Here is a 17,314-nt window from a genome sequence, read left to right as displayed (position 1 = left end):
CCACACACAGCAAGGAAGACCCGGTGCAGACCAAAAAAAAAAAAAAAGCCTCGGAGAGTTGAGTGCCCTTTCCTTTGGAATTCCTCCCTTCCACATTACACACAGGACTTGGAATCATTAGGTGGGTGGGTGAAGGGGGCCATCTCCTCTAAACAGGATCCTGGCAAGGGCAGAAGGAGGCATGAGCCAAGTCCTAAGGGTTTATTTCTTTGGCACAAAGGGGACAGTCTGGACAAGCAAGACTCATCTTCACCCTGGGGAATCTGGAGGGGATGTTTTCGGGCACCTGTACCCTGTTCCCCATCCTCAAATCCGTGCATGTCCACCCTGTATTCCGTATAAGTCTCGGCCTCTGTGCAAAATACCCGCTGAAAAAAATAGAGATATTTTAAAAAACAAAAATCCTGGGCTGGGGGTGGGTTCATGTCTGGCTGTCTTCGGAGGATGCATTCAGTTGGAGGCCCAGGAATACTCCTGGAATGTCTTTCAAATGCTCAAAGTCCCAGAAGGTTTGCGCTAGGGCTCCGAGGGAGGGGCCCTGGTCCTGAGTTTCTGGACCCCTCAAAGCTCGATGGTGTCACTGGAGGCGCTGCGCGAGTCTCCCGTCTTGCAGCGAGGCTGGACCCCATTCTGGGGCTCCCCAGACCGCGCAGGAGCCAGGGCAGGAGCTGGGGTAGACAGTAGCTGCACTGTGCTGGGCAGCTCATCCAGAGGCAGACTATCCACCGACGACAGCCCGTGACGCCACGGGTTCCAGCTGATCTTGAGCGAGCCCCGGGAGAAGCTGTCCACGGAGCTGCCGGAAGCCGCCGCGTCAACTTCGTCCACCACGTGTGGCGGGACCGGGCCGCGCATGCGCACGTCGCTGAGCGACCGGCTTCGACCTCGGAGGAGCGAAGAACCCAAGCCGTCGAGCTCCGCGTCGGGGTGGCTGCCCCGGCGCGACCGCAGCGCGCCCCCGGGCGGCGGGGAGGCCAGGCAGCGGAGGCCGCAGCGTCGGAAGACGCTGTCTTGCACCAAGTGCTCCCGGAAGAGCGCGGCATCGATGCTGCGGCTCAGGTTGATGGGTGATGGCGGCCGCAGGTCCAGCTCGCTTATCGATGGCGCCGGCCCCACGCTGCTGCGGGACAGTCCGGGGCCACCCTGGGGACCGCGGCTCAGTGACGCAGCCGAACCCCAGGCGCCGGAGCTGGGCGTGGCTGGAGGCCCACCCTCCGCCGGATTGCGGATGAGGCTCTTGCTGATGTCCAGGGTACCTGCGCTGACGCCACTGGGCCCCGCGTAGCAGTTGTTGGGCCGCTCCGGCACCTCGCTCTTGCTAGAGGGCGTGGGGCACGCCAGGCGCAGCAGCTTAGCCCAGCAAGCGTGCTCTGTGGGCGGCCTGGGCCGCGCGGAGGCCAGAGCGGCCAGCGCCAGGGTGAGTGCCCATGTCAGCTCCAGTAGGCGCAGCCAGAAGTGGACGCCCCACCAAGCCCACGAGAAGCGGCCCACCCGGCCCGGGCCCGGGTACAACCAGAGCGCCGCCGCCAGCTGCAAGCCGCTGGCCAGCAGCCCCAGCGCGCCGGCCACGGCCAGCAGCCTGGGGCCCGGGCTGGCATCCCAGCCCCTCGGCCCGTCCAACAGGCGGCGACGGCACAGACAGAGAGTGCCCAGAGCCACGGCCGCGCCCCAGGCGCACGATAAACCCTGGGCCAGGAGGTTGAGCGCAGGCCTCGCCGACAGCAGGTCTGTGGCGAGCAGCCCCAAGCCGTGCGCCAACGCCAGCGCTCCCAGGAGGAGCGGGTTCTGCAGCTGCTGTGGCAGGCCCACGCCCAGACCCAGCAAGGTCAGGGCCGCCAGCGCGGTGAGTAGCAAGGGGAAGGGCAGATTGTAGAGCACCAGGCCGGCGCGCAAACCCAGCCGTGCCTGCGAGCCATACGGGTCGGTGAGCATGTAGGCGGACCGAAGCCCCGCCGCTACCAGTACCAGCACCGCCGCTACCAGCGCCAGCCGGGGCCCAGCAGGGGCGGCTGCCAGCGACGCCAGTGCCAACAACGCGGGCAGCAGGAAGAGCACCCCCACCCCGTAAACGTGCAGCTCCCAGGAAAGGCTCAGCACCCGTCGCAGGGGACCCCAGCGCAGAGGGGGTGCCGTGGCGTTAGCTGGGGGGCTGGAGGCAGGGACTGATGCCGTGGAGCTGGCTGAGGGCTCCGGAGGGGGTGGCTGGCCCAGGGCGCGCTGCGTGGTGACCCGAATGAGGCCCCGGCGAGACGTCGAGGGGGCCTGGACAGGGGGTGCTGGGGGATGGCTTTGGGGGCGCCCCGGCCACTCCTCGGCTTCATCTGCAATAATAACAATATTAAAGTGGCCCTTTGAAAAGTGCTTTTGATTCCCCATCATGCTCTGGTGTGGTGAACAAGTTCTATAACTTTGCCAAGCACATCTGTAAAATGGGGATAGTTAACAGCACCCCCCACCTTGGGTTGCGATGAGGATTAAACATTTAGCATCGCCCCCAATACCCACTAAGGGTTAAATGGATGTGTCCTGTCATTTTTATTGACATAACAGCAGTTCTCAATAGGGGCTGCATATTAGAATCACCTGGAGATCAACTCAATCAGAATTCCTCTCGTTGGGGCCTGGGTTTTGGAATTTTTTCAAAGCTCCTCCAGTGAATTATGGGAGTTGGAGAATCTCTTGCACTAAATAAACCCATGTTAATTTAATTTAAGACTTTGCTAGTCCCCAGAATGCAAATGACTTCTCCCGGAGTACCCAGTGAGTAGAAGTTTATTATCCTAAGTTGTTTGAAGCTGTTGGTCAGTTCCTTTAAGGAGGTATTCATCCCCACTCATTCCCCACCCCTCCCCTATATGCGTCACACAGGTTCTTTTATTCCAGAGTACCCGCTCTCGCCAACCCCCCAGCCATGCCCTCACCTGGCTTCAGGGATCCCACAGGGCTTTCTGTTCGGTTTGCAGTTGGGCCAAGGTCCAGGGGGCCAGGGATGAGGGACTTGGGGGTACCTGGGGCCTCCACTGCACCTCTCACCCGCTGAGGGGAGATGGGATCTGCTCCATTCACTGCTGCCAACTCTGAAATTGAAAAAAGCAGTCATCGCTTTGCCTGACCCTCCAGCGTTTCCCCAAATCTAATCCTCCAGGAGAGAGGCATGATCACCCTCCTTGGCCAGAATGAGGTAAATGGGACCCAGAGGGACCAGAGGTCACACAGAAACGGGGACATCCAGTTGCCCTGGAACACTGCCCCTCCCAGCCTTGATCAGCACCCTCACTTTGATACCCACCTGGCTTGGGCTGCCCATCAGAAGTCTCTGAGACTGGAGGATCAGATGGCTGAGGTCCTGGTGAGCCCCTGACATCAGGGAGGTGAGCCTGTTTGGGGGAGGGACTTGAAAAACTGACTTCCCAGGCCTCCCCACCTCCAGCCATCTTGGGCAGCTCCATGGACTGCTCCTCAGCAGGAGGAAGGCTTCTGGCCAGTGCCAGGTCTGGCTGGGACTCAGGCTCCTGAGAGGATGCCCCCTCAGCTGGTGATACTGAGCCAGTATCAGGGGCTGCTGGACCCTGTTGGGTGGAGAGGGGGCCTTGAGCTGCCTCCTGGAAGTCCTCTTCACCCCCACCCTGTTCTTCCAGCCCTGGCCTCGCCACAGTATCCGGGTGGGGCGCAAGAGTTGGGGAAGGGCCCTTGTGGTCCCAGGGAAACGTCTCTGAGACCCTGGTCTTGCCTTTGGCTGACAGACCGTCATCTCTAGGTGGTAGCTGTCCCACTTGGCCTCCAGGTTCCCCCGACGTGGGAGGAACTGTGGCTAGCTGGAGTTGGAGTCTGGGAGTCGTGGGAAAGAAAGGGAGGTGGGGGGGCCCCAGTGGATAGGGGATTGGTGCTTCCTGCTCCATAGGCTCCTGTGAGTCAGGAGGTCCTGTCCAGCCCTGAGAAATTGGCCCTCGAGCCACCTGGAGGTCGTCGGTCACCGGGAGCCCTTCCCTCTGAGCCCCGTGGGCTGCTTTAGGTCCATGCAGGGCTGGGCCAAGGGGGTCTTCCGGCCTCTCTGGCATCTCCTCGGCAGGGACCTGGTCGACACTGGTGTTCCAGGGGCTCTCGTCTCGGGGCTTCTCCCCGAAGAAGTTGAAGGCCCGACGCTCCATGTCAAGAGGGCCCTTGTCATGGGCTCCAAGGGTCAAGTGTGGTTCTGAGTCCTCAAGGGGTCTGGGGAGGCCCCGGCCCAGGGCAGGGCTGGTCCCCAGGGACAGCAGGGGCAACAGCAGCAGGAGGCCATCCATGCAGCCCCAGGGGCTGGGGGCCATGCTCCACGCTGATGTCTGGGCCTCGAGCCCTCTGCTTCCGGTCCTTAGCGGATGAGCCTGAAGAAAGGAGAGAGGGATGGCGCTTGAGGGTGGGGTCTCCCACGGCTACCCCAAGGGGGCTGGTGGGAAAGAAGCAGCTCCCTCCTCTGCCCGTTCCCTCCTGTTCAGCCTCTGCATGCTACCAGGAGTCCTTTTGACACTACCTCTCTGGTCATGCCACTTGCCGAACTGCAGAACCTTCGATGGTTCCCCATCGCCCTCAGGAGAGAATATAAGGTCCTCTCCTGGCCCTCCAAGGCCACACCAGGCTGCTCACCCATCCCTCAGGACCCACAGAACTGCCTGACACTCCACGCTTCGATACTGCTCTTCCCTCAGGCTGGAATGCCGTCTCCCTTCTCCTTCACTTGCTGAAATCCTTTACATATGAATATATATATATTTTAAATCCTATTCTTGAAGGCCCAGCTCAAAAATTACAGAAGTGGAGAGGGAGAGGAATACGCCCCTGCCTTTGAGAAGGGACCTAGGTTTGAATCCCAGCTTCACCAGTTTCTGGGTGACTTTTCCCCTCTGCATCATGGTTTTCCCATCCGTAAAGTGGGTATAATAATAGTACCTAACTCCAAGGGCCTCTTATAAGTCATGACAAAACACACGATGGGCCAGGCCCATAAATGGAGCTGAGTAAGCATTAGGGCCCTCTGACTTTTCCTTTTGTCCAGAAAGCTTTCTTTCTCACCAACCCTCTAACCATGTCAACAAATAATTGGAGCACATACTGTGTGCCAAGCCTGGGGGATAAAGCAGTGAACAAGACTGGCAAGATCCCTGCCCTCACGGAGCTGGTGTTCTGAGTGAAAGACAGACAATGAATACTTTTAAATAAGGTGGGCTGTGGAGAACATAAAACAGGGGTAAGGAATAGAAGACTGGGGGACGGCTTTACACAGGAGCGCAAGAAAGGCCACTCAGGTGACATTTGAGCTAAATACAGAACAGGAAGGAGGAGTCATCCATTAGATGATGTCCAGAAAAAGCATTTGCTGGAGGAAACAGAAAGTGCAAAGGCCCTTTGCAGGAGAAAGGAGCAGAGAGAGATGAAATCAGGGAAGCAGGGCTTTCTCAAAAGCCACAGAAAGGCACCTGGATTTTATTCTCAGTGTCCCACCTAGGAAGCCAAGGGAGATGACAAGCATAGAAGTTACAATGGAGATCTGAGAAGTGTTTTAAAAGGGGGAGAGACGCCAGTGCAGAAATCCAGGTAGGATATGACAGTGGCTTGTTTCAGCTTGAGTATTTCTTTCCCCGACACCTCCACCCCTTCCCGTCACACCGGTCACATAGTATAGTAATCTCCTGTCTCCCCCACCCGCCTGGGGCTTCTCAAGGGCTGTGTATTTCATTTCTCATCTCCAGTCACTGCATATGCCTAGCCCAAGTATATTCCCTTAGAGTTCCCCTTCCTGAGAGTCCCTAATGTAGGCAGGAGGCAGGGAGGGACCCCACAGCCAGGAGAGGGGGACAGCGGCTGTGAGAGCCAGTGCCTGGGTGAGTTTAAGGGCAGAGACCCTGTTGGATTCCTCTCTGGGGACCACTTGTGCTCCAAGCTCCCAGCTTCCTAATTCTTGGTGGTTCACAGACACCTTGAGAAGCTGAAGAAAATGCCAGGTGGTCTCCTCAGGGAAATGTCCAGGCTCACCAAAGCTTGTGGGTAATTTTGGGGGGAATCAAAGACCCCTTAAACCCATCCCCCAAACTGAGTTTAGTTTCTGCCTTGTTAGTTCTTCTCAAACATGCACCGAGCCCATGCTCTGCTCCTGGTCCAGGCTAGATGCTGGGGACCCAAAGAGAAGGCTCAATTGCAGTGTCCAGAGTGGGATCGAGCTGAGGGGGAAGAACTGGAAGGCCATGGACACGGGCGCTGGTTAATAACAGTTCTCCTTTGTCGAGCTAGTCCCCACTCAGGCTCCTGTGCTAAGCTTAGCTGCATGTCCTCGATTTCATCCACCCCTCCCGACACAAGCAGGTGTGGGTATATCCATTTCATAGGGGAAAAAAAAGCAAGGTTCAGAGAGGTTGAGCAACTCAGCCAAGGTCACACAGGCTGCCAATGGCTATAGTAGGGGCTGTGAAACCCACACTGGCTCAGTTTACCCAGGGGGTCCGAGAAGATTTGCAGAGGAGGAGGCAGGAGAGTTGGGCCTTCGATGATAAACATGTGCCATCTGCTCACCACCCCCGATCCAAGAGATGTAGTCATCTCCGGATGAGCAGGGGGCTGCCCAGCTCTGGGCTCCAGCTGCTGAAGAGATGAAAAGATTTGTTGTTGTTTTTTTTTTTTTTTTTCAGTGGGGAGGGTGTTCTCCTACCTCAGGGGCTGGGGAGAGGCCGTCCCGGGGGTAGGATGCGGGCCGCCGCAGGGCAGCCTCAGGAGCCGGTCCATCTCGGGTTACCTCTCCTTTTCCTCCATCTCCTCTCCCTGGCTCCGCGCCTTCCCGCAGTGTCCTGGGTGGGGGTTGGCGCTAGTGCAGACCCTGCCGCTAGCACCTGAGAGGGGGGCTGCAGGCCATGCTCCCTGCCGGAGCCCCTCCACTGCCCCCCCGAGTCCAGCTCCTCACCTGGGCGCCAAGCTGGCAGCCCCCGCGTTCACCTTGCGCGCGTCCCTGAAGCTGCGCTCCACGCCGCATCCTCCGAGATGCTCAGACTTGGCTAACAGAGCCCGGCGCTGCCGATCGGGGAGCCCGCCCACAGGAGTGCCGTCCCAGCTTAACCCTTTCCCCTTGGCGGTGGATTCTTCTCCCAGTCCTAAGCTCCCCTCTCTGAGAAATTCTCAGGGCTAAGTAGAGAAGTGAGGTAACCTTGGAGGGATGTGGAAATCACTTCCGCAGCATCCCTGAAAACGGGGCAGTCAGTGTCTGTTTGCATACCTCCTGGGACGGGGAGCTCACTCCCTCTCTCTCTCTAGATCTATGTCCTTATAGGGATACATACACACTAGGGACCTCCTACAGGTAAATCCCACCTACAGCTTGATGTACACCCTTCAGCTTTTTGAAGGCACAACCACATACACATTTTAAATAGAAATGAGATCATACTGTACATATTGTTCTGTAACTCGCCTTCTCCTTCACTTCCCAATATATCCTGGCATATTTAGCATGTACATTTCTACAGCTCCATCTCATTTCTTGTATTCAGCATGGAGAATTGCAGCATATGATCAGCCTGTCATTTTTACTTAGCTAGTTCGTGAAGTCGGACATGTAGGTTGTTCCTAGCTATTTGTTAGCAAGAATAACAAGGCGCCAGCATTCCTGTACAGACATCTTTGTGCACGTACACTGGTGTACCTATCTTAATTTTCTGCTTGAGGCGTGGGTAGGTCACGGTCTCTGCACATTTTCAGGTAGGTCTGTCAGAATGCTCCAGGTCCCTCTTTGGACAGTTCCTGATGTATCAAATGGCCACCATAAGGCTCAGCACATTAAGGAAGATCCACACAAGGAATACACGTGGTCATTAAATATGATGTGGGATCTTTAATGGCATGGAGACATGTTGAGAGTAGACTGTTGTTTATTTATTTAAATCGCAGTCATTTGAGTTATAATATATGCTGAAATTATCCCAATTCAAGCAACATAGAAATGTTCAAAGAATACAGGAACTGTCTTACCCTTGGTCTCTCCAGCTCTGCCCCCCGCAGATGTACCCACCATTAACATTATACTGTTTTCTTTGCATCATATAAAAATATATAAGCACATGCATTTCTACAAAAATGGGATCATACTATGCATATTATTCCATAACCTTGTTTTGTTTTAAGCAGATATATGTTGGAAACATTTTGAAGGCAATACATACTAGCTCTGTCCTTTCTTTTAATTAGCTGTACAGTTTTGCATGGTGTGGATGTTCTGTTAGTTTGTCAGACAGTCCCAGTATTCCCCTACTGATGAGTAATCAGGTGATTAACAGCTTTTTTCCCCCTAGAAACAATACTGCAATAAGCATCCTTACATACTAATATATACATTATTATATGTTGATACTCTCATTTCTCTCAGATAATTATTTGTATGATCCCATTTTTGTTAATACCCATCAATCAGTCCATCACCTATTCTATCCCTAAATATTAGAAGGTAGAGAGTGATTGATGTTGTGTGTGTGTGCTCAGTTGTGTCCCTTTGCCCCATGGACTGTAGCCCGCCAGGCTCCTCTGTCCATGGGATTTCCCAGGCAAGAATACTGGAGTGGGTTGCCGTTTCCTTCTCCAGAGGATCTTCCCAACCCAGGAATTGAACCTGCATCTCCTGCATCGGCAGGCAGATTCTTTACCACTGTGCCAACTGGGTTACCAGGACATGACTGAGCGACTGAGCCCTCATGCAGATAGTGGTTGATATAATTTTTATCTAATTTTGCTTTTCTGTTTACCAGTCTTTTATACAACCATGTATTTCTTTTGTAATCAGAGGTAAGAATGATAGTATCATTTTAAAAAGAAAGAAAATCCTTCCTAGGGTTGAGCTGAAGTATCTCTGCCAGTGCTTTCCTATCTGTAGCTCTCACAGAAAACCAATCCTCAGCCCTTATTGTGTCTGACATGCTGTAGTGTAAAGAGTGGTCAGTCTCTAGTAGCTGGTAAACAGCGGAGCCTGAATCTAGCTTTTCTGACTCTGGGGGAGAGTTCAGGCTTTTCCCATTTTACCATATCATCTGACCAGCTTTACTATTTTTTCTTGTGGGAACCTCTTCAGGATTGTAAAGTCATCTGTTATTTCTCTAGGATTTTCTTCTTCCAGGCCAAACCCTTCCAGTTGCCTTAGCCTTTCCTTGAAGGACAGGGTTCTGAGATCTCACCATGGTGATGTCTCTCCTCTGTTTCTGTCTTACCAGGTCAACAACATTCTCTTTGAAGTGTGACTCTTGGAACTGAGAGAATAAAACTGAATGTTCACCTCCCCTTTCCTCGAGTCTACTCCTCTATTAATATGACCCCACCTATTAATATGCTGAAGTAGTGTTTCTGGCAGCCACATCACTTTATTCTCAATATTGACTGGGTCTTCCCCATCTCATTGTGTGCAGTTGGTTTCTTTTTTCTTCTCTTGGACGTATCCCATGGCATGTGGGATCTTAGCTCTCCGCCCAGGGATGGAACCTGTACCCCCTGCAGTAGAAGTGCAGTCTTAACCACTGGGCCACCAGGGAAATCCCCACAGTTAATGTTTTGATCCTCATTAGAGGATTCTATATTTGTTATTTATCTTATCTTGTTCGGTCTAGTCAGTCGTTCTGATCTTGTGGGAAATTATCTAGATCCTGTTTCTACATATAACAGATAGTTGGCATTTTTTGGCATTGTCCAAGATCTCTCTCCTGACAGCATCCTAATTTCCTTTGAGGGACCTCTGTCTTTTCCCCTGTGGGCAGTCTTGGTGGGAGGGCAGTTCTAGGGGCCCGTTACGGAAGCTGTGGGATCCAGGTCCCTCCATTCAGTGCCTTCTGGGAAAACTGACTGATGAGTCTCCTTTGGAAATGTCAAGATTCCCTCAGCAGGTTCAGGGCTGGCTTGGTTCCTTTCCTCAGTTTCCTCCAAGGAGGGCAGGGTTTGTGTGCTTGGACCCCAATTCATGCCCCTGCAGAGTCTCACTGGCTTGGCAGCGCCCCAACCCCCAATTCCCTCGGAATCATCAGGCTGCTGCTCCCCGGCTCTGGAGCCCCAATCCCATTGTGTTTCCAAACTGTGGATTGGTAGGGACTTTGAGATTCTAGACAAAAGCAAGGAGATTATGATCCCTTTGGCCAGAACCCATGATGAAAGCTGATCCAAAGGAAAGAGGAGACTGGCTAGCAGTGGAGGTGAAAGTTAAGTGGGGAACATGGGGTGCCAGTTATAGGTGGGGAGTATTCTGGCTGTAAAAAAAGTTCCTTGCCTCATCCTGGAGCGTCTGGGACAGCAAGGATGGGTGGGGGGTGATTCCAAGCATAGCATACGGGGTATGGTCAATAGCTTTGTTATCAAGCTCTTGGTCTGCCAGGAGCTGTGCTACACACCTTACATGCATGATTCTTTCTAAGTCCTGACAACCACCCTGAAATACCACCTTGTTTTTCCAGTTAGGTTTTGTAAAAAAAAAATATGTGTTTATTTCTGGCCGTGCTGGGTCTTTGTTGCTGCACAGTCTCATTCTAGTTGCGGTGAGCAGGGGCTCCCAGTTGTGACGCACAGGCTTCTCAGGGCAGTGCCTTCTCTTGTTGCGAAACACAGGCTCCAGGGCGCATGAGCTTCGGCAGGTGCAGCACGTGGGCTCAGAAGTTCTGGCACACAGGCCCTGTTGCCTCGCAGCATGTGGAATCTTGCCGCATCAGGGATCAAACCTGTGTCCCCTGCATTGGCAGGTGAATTCTTAATCCTGGACCACTAGAGAAGTCCCCTAACCCTATACTATTATTATTATTATTTACTTTTAATTGGAGAACAATTGCTTTATAATATTGTGTTGGTTTCTGCTGTCTATCAACATGAATCGGTCATAGGCATACATATGTCCCCTCTCTCTTGAACCTCCCTCCCACCCCATCCCACCCCTCTAGGTTGTCACAGAGCACCGGTTTGAGCTTCCTGACTCAGACAGCGAGTTCCCACTGGCTATTTTATATATGGTAATACACGTGTTTCCATGCTACCTTCTCGATTTGTCCCAGCTTCTCCTTCCCCCACTGTGTCCACAAGCCTGTTCTCTGCCAACAACTTGATATATTTTTATGCTTTCCATTTTACAGCCAGCAAGCTCAGGCTCAGGGAGGTTATGTAATTTGTCCAAGGTCACACAGCAAATGAAAAGCCAAACCATAAGAGCCAGTGATCTTAAGAGTGATGACACTACCCTGCCCCTCTGGAAGAATCGCAGAGAGAGAAGGAGAGATGAAAACCCCAGGCTTTCCCGGTGGCACTTACTGTGCTAGGAGTTTGAATCTGAAAATAGGCCTCCAGTGCTCACTTCGGCAGCACATATACTAAAATTAAAAACAGGCCTCCAACTGGGATCTCCGAGGAAAGGAGAGCCAACCACCAGCTTTGGGAATTTTTGAGAGCTCCTACCCCAGAGTACCTTGGAAGCTCCCAGCGAAGGGGAGAGAGAATAAAAAGGCAAAGCCATGGTGAAATCTCCTGCTTGGACAGGACACTTGGCTGGCATTTCTCTTTTGGTGAGTCACTATGGTGGGAAAGAGCAGGGAAACAAAAGGCAGCTTGGGAGTGGGACTGGGGGAGATGGTGCCGTCTGGCAGACTTTGTTCTCGGCCACTGTCTTTAGCTCTGAGGGCAGGAACAGTCACACTCCCACATTGAGCCTCAAGGGTTCCTGGAATCTTAATTCACTCTTTCTCAGATTTTAGCCTCCATGGATACCAGCTAAATGAACCCTATTTAAATATATATATATTTTTTTTAATTAATAAGTCTGATGATCCAGTACACACTGTAAAAATCAACTGTCCTTTATTTTATTCCCTCTCACTCCCAATTCTTTTCAACTCTTTCTGGTAGTTCTGATTATTTCTTTGGTTTTTATATGTATTTTCTAATTGTCAGACTTATATTGCTAATTTTTTTTTCAGCTTTAGGTTTTACCTCTTGACTACTACAAAGGAACATGAAGATTTAGCTTTTATATTGCCTTCCACATTTTCCTGTGCCGCTTTTGTTTATATCATCAATCTGCATTTACAATAGTCCAACTGTGAAACAAATTATCCAAGCTGAATCAGGAGTGTGCTATGATTATAATTTGTTTGCTAGATGTTCTGCTTTTCCTGGGGTAAGTGTGGCTTGGGTTTTTATTTACTTAATTGTCTATGCATCTGTCACTAATTCATTCCCCATAATCTTTCCTTGAAGTGAAAAACAATCTGAAGATTTGGTCTCCCATTCCAGGTGAGAATACTTTCAAAAAGGCTTACAGACTTCTATAACAAATACGTAGTTTCTTCAACAAATTAACAGCTTGAAAAAACCAGGGGGAAGGGAAAATGTTATAAAAGACTTGAGTCTTTGCAGTCAAATGCCATGTGCATGGTCCTCGTTGGGATCCTCATCCAGACAAAGCAAAGACACAAAGGTGTTGGAAGATAATTGGGTAATTTGAACATTGATTGGGCCTTAGCATGGACTAAACAATAAACCTGTTTGGACTCGGTGAATAATGGTATTATGGGTTATGTTTGACCATTTCTTCATCTGTTAGAGCTACTTACTAAAATGTTTTTGTGTGAGATGGTATCGTGTCTAACATTTACCGCTGAAACACTCCAGGAAAAAAAAATGCGTTTGGAAGATACATGAAAGGTTGACAAAATATTGATTATTATTCATTATCAGTGAAGGGAGATGGGTATGTCCTTATACTATCCTCTCCACTCTTGTGTCTGGTTGAAATTTTTTATAGTAAAAAGTTTAAAACAAAAAAATTCACAAAGAAATGGAAGAAAGGAAAAGACTGCACAGGGCTGCCTGTACAATTGGTGAACTGGTTGTAGAAATAAAACCTTTTACATATTGAGTACTGCCCGTTTTGTGTCTAGTATGCATTTTGGGTTTAGTACACGGATATAGAACTCAGGTTTCTGAAGCCCGCTGACCTTCCCAGGCTCCTCCAGAGCCCGGGAGATGGGGATGGTGGGACCAGGGTGAGTACAGGGTCAGGAGGGCTGCCAGCGCTGACGTTAAAGCGCAGGAGAGGCCTAGGGACAAGCTGGCAGGCCCCTGACACCCCTCTGCACCCAGCATTCTCAGATGTCGCCTCCATGCTGTCCTCATACATCCTGGATAGTTTCCAAGAGCCCCTCGTATCCATGACCTTGAGAGATCTTGATGTCAACAGCCAAGGGCTTTACCCTCACCTAATAGGATGTAATTCACCTATTTAAGGTGTTCTATTCAGTGGTTTTTATTATAGTCACAAGGTTGTGTAACTATCACAAGTACAAAACATTTTATCATTACCTTTTATTACTGAAGTACAGTTGATTTACAACGTGGAATTAGTTTCAGGTGTGAAGCACAGTGATTCAGTTATATACAGGACTGCAGGTTTGGTTGATGGCTATTTGGGTTGTTTCCACTTTGTGGCAGTTATGAATAATGCTACTGTGTTTGTGTACAAGTTTTTGTGTGGACATATATGTACTCCTTTCTCTTGGGCTGTGTCTCGGAGTGGAACTGCTGGGTCATACGGAAACTTTGAGCTTTAGAGGAACTGCCAGACTGTTTTCCACAGTGGCTGCAGCTCTGGGCTGGGAAAGGAATGGATGGGGTAGAAGGGGAGAGTAACAGGGTGGTGAGTGGGGAGACAGGCCCAGAGAGGGGAAGTGCCTTACACACAGCTACACTGAGGCAGAGGGAGAAAAGGGGGGCTAATGATCGTGACGGCCTCAACTCCACCCCAGCAGCAGGTCCCTTCCTACCAGTCCTTCCCAAAGGTTCCTGAAGTAACATCAGGACCAAGTACTTGTCTGAGGGGTGACTTAGAAGCTCTCTGCCATCTGGCCTTGCCTCTGCCTCATCGCATCATGTCTTTTTTGTGTATTTTTTTATTTGGCTGCATTGGGTCCTACCTGCAGCACACGGGATCTTTAGTTGAGGCGTGTACTGTGGCATGTGGGATCTAGTTCCCTGACCAAGGATCGAAACTGGCCCCCCCTGCATTGGGAGCATAGAGTCTTAGCCACTGGACCACCAGGGAATTCCCAGGGGTGCTTTTCACTGTGGTTACGAAGCTGGTGTCTCTGTGAGAAGACAAACTGCCTGAGAATAGAAAAAGCAGACTTGAGAAAGCAACCAAATCTGGATGATATCACTTGAGGCCCTGGCTCCAGTTACACTGAAGTAACTGACCACTGGGCATTTTAGTTATTGAACCAATTTACATTAAGGAAAAAAAAGAAAACTGCTTAAGCCAGACTGAGTTCTGTCAGTTGCCACTGCACTATTCCTCACAGGGTAATCCCCCATGTCTCCTGCATATACCCCTGCCCACCGGGCTCCTCAGACCATACAGGGGAACCACGCTGGCTTTTGCCTCTAAGCACAGGTTTACCTGCTGTCCTCCAATCTAAGTCATCACTATTTTTCTGAGTTGTGTTTTGCCACTGTCGATCTTTAATCTTCCATGCAAGGTGCCTTTCATACCACCATTATCAATAAGTGGACATTTCACGTTGCTCTAAATGGTTTTGGGTGTTAAGTCCAGGGTGATGGTAAAGGTGGACTGCTCACCTAGCAGCCTGATCCAAATTAAACCCCAAGAAGCAGACGTAATAAGCAGTGCTCCCTGAACTTGTGTGCTGGTTCTGAGAAGAGCCTGCCAAGGCAAACTTGGCTTTTCCCTTTGACTTGCTGTAGAGCTGGGGCCAAGGACATACACATTTACCACCATGATGGGTGAGAACAGTCTCACACATTTTACCCACCCAACTTCACTACAGGGAAAAGGACAGACTGGGTCAAGAGGCAGACCGAGGACACGCTGTAGGAAAGGGGGTCCTCCCCTCAGTCCCCGCACTGTCTCCATTCCTGCCCGATTCAGACCTTTCTGTATATACCATACCACTCCCCACTTCGTCAGGAAGCAGTGGACTGTAGACATTTTCATCTGCGGGCTTTGGCTAGTTCCCTTCCCTTTGCTTGGGATGCCTTTCTACACTGCAGAACTCTTTCAAGACCCAGAGCAAAGGTTAGCTCCCCTGGGAATCTTTGCTCCTTTAATATTTTAACAACTGTTTTAAATATTAGCAGCTCCTAACCTTGGGTCAGCGTGTCACTATGGATAGGCTTTAAAGGGTCTATCAGTGCTCCTGGGGTTACCCTAGAGGTCTATGCTTCCATCAGATTCTCAGAGATACTGTGACCCAACGAATGATTAAGGACCACCGATTTTTCATGTGTCTCTCTTATGAGTTCCTGAGGACAAGAGTCCCATTTTTTCCATTTTAGACTCTCCAGCACTGGTCCACAATACATACTCATAACTGTTGGCAGAAGGCTGTGAGTGACCCAGAGGTAATGTTTGTACAGGCAAAGACAAAAAGACAGGATGATTTAATTTGTAGAGTTGAGTTGTTTGTTCCTGATTACAACGTTCAACGTGCAGATTACATTCACCTCTTGGTACAGAGAAGGCCCTCTGCTACCTCCCTGGGACAGTTAATCCAGACAGAATTATTCCTGGGCAACCCTTACCTCTGTGTCTGCCAGCAATCACCTTCTCTCCCTTCTTACAACCACATGTAAGCTCTCTCTCATCCAGAATAACTCGGACATGGGGTCTTTCATTCAGTGGAGTAGCCATGTATAGTACAGCTCTACTGATTTAGCAGTGGATTTAATATATTATGAATTCCAGATGAAGATTTCACATTACTTAACTGCTGAAGTCTTTGAGGATCCCAAAGGCATTTGAGGATCTGGCAGTGTCTCAGGGTCACCAATTTTTACTTGATAGTATTAAGACAGAGAAGTATTAAGACAGAGAAGTATTAAGACAGAGAGAAGGTTTGCTAAGTCTGTCCTGGCCCTGGGTATTTACTCTGGAAAAGAGCTTGAGTCAGGTTTTGACACATTTGCTTTTCATGTCAGTTGCAGGCACAAAATGAACAACACAGAAAGTTTCATTTTGTTTATCCATTGGTCCTAAATTTTCAACAATGAAAATGTATTATTTGTGAAAGGGAAGTTATACAAATACTAAGAAAAAATTTAAGGTGAAATGCAGGGTGTTTGGATTCCAAGAAAACAGGAGTTTACTGAGGTTTAAGTGTCAGAATGACTGCACGTAATAATTAGGTTTAATTGACAATGCTTTTTCCATAGACTGAGTTTTTGCCATTTTTTAATATTATCATTAGCTTGAGTGTCCCCCCTTTCTCTTACTTTTATTACTAGAGTCACCAGAAGGAACATTTAAAATATTTAAAAAATAGCTGTTTCTGGGCAAGTCACCCAGCATACACTCCTCATGTTTCCTCTGGGTTCAAACATGAAGGGGATCCCACCTCAGACAAGAACAATCTTTGCTGCACCCCCGCCAGCTCATGCACCCCTCTTTTCATTCCAAAAGGCTCCAGCTCAAACGAAAGTTATAAGGTTAAGCGCTACTCCAAGTTCCAGACACAGCTAGCCCCTGCTTGGTCTTCAAAAAATCGAGGTCTGTAATTCCTTTTTGAACATGCCTTCGAAATGGAGGTCTTTGGCCATGAGCTCCTCTTCGACGTCATCCAGTGCCCACTGGTGATCCGTCAGCTCCAGAGCTTCCCACTCTGTCTGCAAAGGACGAGAGACATGGGGGCGGGGAGACAGGGCTGTTACAGGAGCAGTGCTGATGTGCTCAGGCCTGGAGCGGGTCCAGCTCTGCACGGGTGACACTCACTCAGTCCTGTGAGGGCGGCGCCGCTGTCCCCTCGCCCGCCCCGCCCCTAAGTTACAGACAGGAGACCAGGCCAAGAAAGACACAACCTGCTCGGGTCCCTGGAGCTGGCAACTAATGACATTTCTCAGGCATTCTATTAATGCTGACTACTTCTGCCTTTAATTAGTAGGTCTTTAAAAATGCTCTACGAAACTTAATGTGCGATATATATGTTAGCTCACAGGTATGGGTTTTTAAAAACAGTAACTTACACAACCCATTCCTTCAATGTGTGCACTTCAGTGGCTTTTCGTATATTCACAGAGGTGCAACCACCACTGCTAGGTAGTTCCAGAACACTTCTGTCACGGCAGACTCACTCTGTATCAAACAGCGACACTCCCATTATCCCCGCCCCCAGCCCCTGGCAACTGCTACTTCATTTTCTGAGTCTTGTCATCTTTTCTGGATGCAGTATGTGGCCTTTTGTCACTGGTTTCTTTCACTTAACATTTAAAAAAAATTTTCTTTTGTTGAAGTATACTTGATCTACAGTGTTGTCTTGGTTTCTGCCATACTGCAAAG

The 17,314-nt window shown here is 50.3% G+C and overlaps 2 protein-coding genes and 1 long non-coding RNA gene across 4 annotated transcripts in view; 1 reads left to right on the top strand and 2 right to left on the bottom strand.

Moving 5' to 3' along the window:
• Positions 1 to 186: 186 nt before the first annotated feature.
• PRRT3 (proline rich transmembrane protein 3) lies at positions 187 to 7,280 on the bottom strand. Of its 2 annotated transcripts, none has more exons than XM_020887531.2 (4): positions 6,929 to 7,280; positions 3,290 to 4,364; positions 2,922 to 3,077; positions 187 to 2,321 (listed from the first exon to the last, which is right to left on the bottom strand). In XM_020887531.2, exons 1-4 carry the CDS (start codon positions 6,995 to 6,997, stop codon positions 562 to 564), a joined length of 3,060 nt encoding a protein of 1,019 aa, XP_020743190.2. In that variant the 5' UTR covers positions 6,998 to 7,280; the 3' UTR covers positions 187 to 561. The 2 variants fall into 2 exon arrangements, with proteins under 2 accessions (XP_020743190.2, XP_070311661.1); XM_070455560.1 differs by lacking the exon at positions 6,929 to 7,280 and adding an exon at positions 6,680 to 6,922.
• The window catches only part of LOC110133514 (uncharacterized), a 17,852-nt gene continuing 5,904 nt past the window's right edge, over positions 5,367 to 17,314 (top strand). Inside the window, exons 1-3 of the long non-coding RNA XR_002312784.2 lie at positions 5,367 to 5,571; positions 11,109 to 11,534; positions 11,946 to 12,145. This is a non-coding gene — a long non-coding RNA (uncharacterized lncRNA). The remainder of the gene's footprint in view (positions 5,572 to 11,108; positions 11,535 to 11,945; positions 12,146 to 17,314) is intronic.
• Positions 16,101 to 17,314, bottom strand: part of EMC3 (ER membrane protein complex subunit 3) — a 15,265-nt gene continuing 14,051 nt past the window's right edge. Inside the window, exon 8 of the mRNA XM_020887537.2 lies at positions 16,101 to 16,644. Coding sequence (XP_020743196.1) covers positions 16,516 to 16,644 — 129 coding nt within the window. The 3' untranslated portion in view covers positions 16,101 to 16,515. The remainder of the gene's footprint in view (positions 16,645 to 17,314) is intronic.

The sequence above is a fragment of the Odocoileus virginianus genome, chromosome 26, assembly GCF_023699985.2.
Source record: "Odocoileus virginianus isolate 20LAN1187 ecotype Illinois chromosome 26, Ovbor_1.2, whole genome shotgun sequence".
NCBI lineage: Eukaryota > Metazoa > Chordata > Mammalia > Artiodactyla > Cervidae > Odocoileus > Odocoileus virginianus.
This window is presented reverse-complemented; position numbering and strand designations above follow the sequence as displayed.